The sequence below is a fragment of the Conger conger genome, chromosome 1 (genome assembly GCF_963514075.1).
Source record: "Conger conger chromosome 1, fConCon1.1, whole genome shotgun sequence".
NCBI classification, from domain to species: Eukaryota; Metazoa; Chordata; class Actinopteri; order Anguilliformes; family Congridae; genus Conger; species Conger conger.
The window spans coordinates 87817606-87822605 of NC_083760.1; the positions used below are offsets into that span (position 1 = coordinate 87817606).

The 5000-nt window shown below is 52.7% G+C and overlaps 1 protein-coding gene across 4 annotated transcripts in view; it reads right to left on the reverse strand.

Annotated features, from left to right (window-relative positions):
- Positions 1-5000, reverse strand: part of rock2a (rho-associated, coiled-coil containing protein kinase 2a) — a 74786-nt gene that overhangs the window by 12984 nt on the left and 56802 nt on the right. For all 4 annotated transcript variants that reach the window (XM_061244144.1, XM_061244135.1, XM_061244124.1 and 1 more), the window contains exons 17-25: positions 4915-5000; positions 4131-4291; positions 3451-3635; positions 2902-2971; positions 2705-2808; positions 1852-2038; positions 1102-1195; positions 483-577; positions 70-261 (exon numbers count right to left, since the gene is read on the reverse strand). The exon at positions 4915-5000 is cut by the window's right edge and continues 74 nt beyond it. In XM_061244144.1, the coding sequence (XP_061100128.1) occupies positions 70-261; positions 483-577; positions 1102-1195; positions 1852-2038; positions 2705-2808; positions 2902-2971; positions 3451-3635; positions 4131-4291; positions 4915-5000 (1174 nt within the window). The remainder of the gene's footprint in view (positions 1-69; positions 262-482; positions 578-1101; positions 1196-1851; positions 2039-2704; positions 2809-2901; positions 2972-3450; positions 3636-4130; positions 4292-4914) is intronic.

Sequence of the window (5000 nt, forward strand, 5' to 3'; positions counted from 1 at the left end):
AACATTGTGGCTGTGTTAGTATAACGTTGTGGCTGTGTTAGCATAATGTTATGGCTGTGTTTGACTGACCGCCTGCATGTCGTCGATCTCGCGCTGGTACTTGATGATGGTGCTGTTGAGCTTCTCCTTCTCTGACTTCAGCTCCAGCTGCAGCTTCCTGTTCTCCTTCTCCTTCCTGCGCATGTCTGTGTCGTTGCCACGGCGACTGCCTGCAGGGCGGGGCACCTTCCGATTCATGATCTCCGCCAGCTTGTTAACAGCCTGTAACACACAAACACACAATATTATGGTCATGACACTATTCTTGGAACTCGTAAGTTAATTTCCCACAATTCACTCATTTTGTCCACCACACACTCCCAGATCCTGATTGGCCGTAACAGATCGTATCACCAGCTGTACACTAGGAAAAGCCTCGGGGAGAGGGAGAGAGAGAGAGAGAGAGAGAGAGAGAGAGAGAGAGGGTTGAGATGTCCTTTTACCTGGGTCTTGAGCGTTCTCTCACACTGCAGCTGCTTCTCGAAGGCCATCTTCATCTGGCCCATCTGCTGCTCTTCCTCCTTTGCTATCTGGAGCTCTGTGGAGGGGGAGGAGGAGGAGGAGGAGTTTAAACAGGAATTAAGCAAGCAAGATCTTCAGAAATGAGCGAGAAAAACTAGACTACTTAAGAGCAGAAAGGTCAAACGTTGGGCTTGCTCTGACTCCTGGAGCATTATGGGAAATCTTTTAGCTTTGAACACAGGGGGTGCGTCCCAAAAACGTATCCTCCTTTCCTCCACTCATTTCCCGCCCCATGCCCAAGTATTGGGTGAGGACACAAATGGAGGAAAGGAGGACACACCTTTTGAGAATTGGGACACGACCCTCCATTTTGTCCCTTCCCCTATGACACCTTAAGCACCTTGTAAAAGAATAACAGCATCTGCTAAAAGGATAATGGAAGATGAAAATCACACACTTTTGGGTCTTCCTAGTGCAGCTGGCTGTCAAAAGCCAGTTTTCATAGTATGATCTGCATTTCTCCTCTCTTCAATGCTGAATCACTTCCCAACAGGAAGCGGCCAATACAGACACTTTGATAAAGGGGAAGTGGTCACTTACGCTCATGCGTTTCCTTCAGTTTGTTGTTGAGCTCCTCCTTCTCATTGGCCAGGTTGGCCACGTCACTGGTGAGGGTGCGGTTAGCCTCCTCGAGCTGCAGGGGGCGATAGAGTGTTAGTGTTTCCGCTCTCCCGTCGGTCTGGGCGAACCGGTTTTTGCCGGGGCTTTTGGCCAATGCTGAAACTCAATCCAAATTCTGAAACTAATCCGCTTTCATCCTCAAATTTGTGGGAAATTAGTCAGATTGCAAATGTATTGATACACCCTTAATCCGTCCTTCTAAGACGGAGATAAAAATTCCAAGCCAGCTAATAATATAATCCGCTTCCCTCCAAGAATTCTTAGAGCCCAGAGCTGCCCAACCCTGTTCCTGGAGGTGTACGTTTTCACTTCAACCCCAACAAAGCACACCTCATTCAACATCTAGAGCAGGACTGCCCAACCCTGTTCCTGGAGATCTACTCTCCTGTAACTTTTCACTCCAACCACAACAAAGCACGCCTCATTCAACAGATAGCGATGTCACTGACCTGCTAAACAGTAGAACCAGGTGAGTTGAAATGAAAAGCTACAGAACAGCCTTGGTCTAGCCAGGCTCCACCCTCAAGGAGCTGATGGTACCTTCCCTCCAGACTAGCCAACTCAATCCAAATATCCTTTCCAACTCACCAAAATCGCCCCTCTCCCACTCCGCAAATGATACAACCCACCCACAGAACCAATGGGACCACGGTCCCCCCCCCGCCTCACCGAGCTGATGGTAGCGTCCTTCTCCCCCAGCTCCTGCCTGTGCCGCGCCATCATCTCCTTGATCTCCAGCTCCTTCATGATCTTCTCCTTCTCCAGGTCGGAGTACTGCTCCTCCGCGATGGACCGGGCCAGCTGCTCCGAGTCCGCCTTGGTCAGCGTGATCTCCAGCTGCGCCGCCAGGGAGTCCCTGCAGGGGGAGACAGAGGGCCACGGCCACGGTCACACCCCAGGACACATCCAGAGAACAACACCAGCCTACAGTTACCCTACCAAAGTCGGTATCAGTTTACTCCAGTGCAGTGCATAGCCTGATGTAGTAAGGCTCTTTACTCTTGTGCAGTGTACAGTCTAATAGAGTAAACTACAGGTTAATTTAATGGTTTACCAAAACAATGTCCAGTTTATCACAGTACAGTGCAGTTTTCTGAAGAAACATGCAGTTGCATGCAACACTGCAGGACCCTATAAGCGATCCAAGGTTCACTTATCTGAACTGACCGGTTCACAGCACAAGCTTTCCACCAGTGAATGTAGCCTTGTCTAGAATGGCAGGTGCAAAGCATATGCCTCACAATGGAGACCAATCTTAAAATTTCTTCACCAAACATTTCAGTTACCCTCGTGCCAGTGGGGTTCAGATAAATGATGTACAGTAAAATTTACAATGGTATCATTGCAAAGATTGGTATTGCACACCATAATAGATATCTACTGTACCCGTACAGTTGATGGTAAGCGCAGCTAAACAGCTCAGAGTGAAATGTACAGTACAGATTTAGTGTGGTGCAGTACACAGCTGCTGCGGTTCGTCGTTAGCACGTTAGCACCTGGCGCTGTGCTCCTCTCCACTCACCTCTCCTCCTGGAGGTCCTGCAGGTTCTGCTGCATGTCCTTATACAGCTTATTCTTCTCCTCACACTCCTCCTTCAGCTCCCGAACCTGCGTCTTATACAGCGTCTGGAACACACACATACACACTGTCAGCGCTCATATTACACACACACACACACACACACACGGGTTACACTGTGCAAGCAACACTGATCTTACCGAGAAATACTGCTCTGCCTCCAGCTGATCCTGGAGTTCCTTCATCTGCCCGTCAGAGTCCTGCCTCTCCCTACACACACAAACACACACACCCATTAGCCATGGTACACAGACACACTCAATACATCCATTCTCTCTGGGGGACCACATTTAGGAAACGTCCCCAGGCCCACCCCCACCTATCCCTCAGGCCCCAGCCCTCAGTAAAACCACCCCACCCCCCTTCCTCCAACTCACCCACTGTCCCACACACCCTGCCCTGCTCCTTAGGTTCCACCTCCTCAAAAGCCCCAATGGCCCCTTTGCTGACCATCCCCCATCGTGTACAGGCCGCTCCCCCTTCCCTGACTACACCCCTCTATGTACAGGTCCCTCCCCCTTCCCTGACCACACCCTCTATGTACAGGCCCCTCCCTCTTCCCTGACGGCACCCCTCTATGTACAGGTCCCTCCCCTTACCCTGACAACCCTCCGCATTGTAGATGCCCCTCCCCGACCCCTCCGTGTACAGGCCCCGTCCCGCCCCCTCCCCGGGCCCCGCCCACTCACTTCCTGAGCTCCTGGTTCTGTTTCTCCAGGCTGTGGCGGATGTCCAGCAGGTGGTTGACTTCCTGTTTGAGCTGCTTCTCCGACATGCGCAGCGCGTTGAGCTGCTGGTTCTGAGCCTTCAGGTCGTTCTGCGTCAGGCTGCGCTTCTGCATCTCCTGCTCAATCTTCAGGGTCAGGTTCTTCACCTGGTGGAGGGAGAGGGAGGGAGAGGGGGGTGGAGGAGAGGTAAAACAGGAGGAAGGGTGTAACTGAACGCACGGTGAACACAGGGGCGTAACACTGACCAGCAGAGCAGGACAGGAGTGAGAGGATAGAAGAACAGCAGGTCAGAAACAGACAGACAGGAGTGAGAGACACAGTACAGCAGGATAGAAACAGACAGACAGGAGTGAGAGGCCCAGTTCAGGTCAGAAACAGACAGACAGGAGTGAGAGGCCATTGGAACAGACTGATCGGGAGGAGGAATAAGATGGGCAGATGAAAACAGAGAAACGGCAACAGAGAAAGAGAAAAACAAGGCTGTTGAGAGGTGGACAGTCCAGCGGCCCTTGCTGAAGTACAGTCCTGCTCACTCACACACACACACACACACACACACACACACACACACACACACACACACACACACACACACACAGGCTCTCTCACACACACACACACACACACACACACACACACACCTCCTCGGTGAGCTTCTCCTTGTGCCGGCGGAGCTCCTCCAGTTTCTGCTGGGACTGCTTGTAGTCGCAGTCCAGCATGGAGCTGTGCTTCTCCATCTCCAGCAGCCTGTTCTCCACCTGCACCTTCAGAGCCCGCTCATCCTGCAGCTTCTGCTCCATCTCTGCGTGGGAGAGAGGGAGGGGGAGAGGAGAGAAAGAGAGAGGGGGTGTGAGAGAGGGAGAGGAGAGAAAGAGAGAGGTGGAGTGAGAGAGGGAGAGGAGAGAAAGAGAGAGGTGGAGTGAGAGAGGGAGAGAGAGAAGAGAGAGGGGGAGGGAGAGGGAGGGAGGGAGAGAAGAGAGGAGAGAGAGAGGGAGAGAGAGGGGAGAAACAACAGGAAACAGAGGGGAGAGGGGTAGATAGGTAGAGAGGGAGAGATCGAGATAAAGTGAGAAAAGGGGAGGAGAGACAGAGAGGGGGGGCAGAGGGGGTAGAGAGTGAAAGAGGTGGGGAGAGGAAGAAGAGGGGAAAGAAAAAGGTAGGGATATAAAGAACAAAGATGGAGGGAACAGGAGATGAGATTTCTAGTCTGGTGTGTGTTTAGCATCAGCAACACAGCGACAGCCAGAATGCACACAGCCTCCGTCAGCATCTGCAGCACCATCCCTCAGCCTGACAGGGCTCTGAACGCAGTATTTACTGCCTCTGGGCCCCAAACCAACCCCTCCACCCGTGTCCCGACGGCTCCAGCCCCCCCCACGCTCCCCCACCCCCCCCGGAGCCCCAGATTCTGCCCCCCTCCCTCACCCTTCATGGCCTCAGACTTGGCCCCCTCGATGGACTCGTTGATCTTGTTCTTGTCGGCGAGGCGGGCCTTCGTGGCCTTGTGGGCA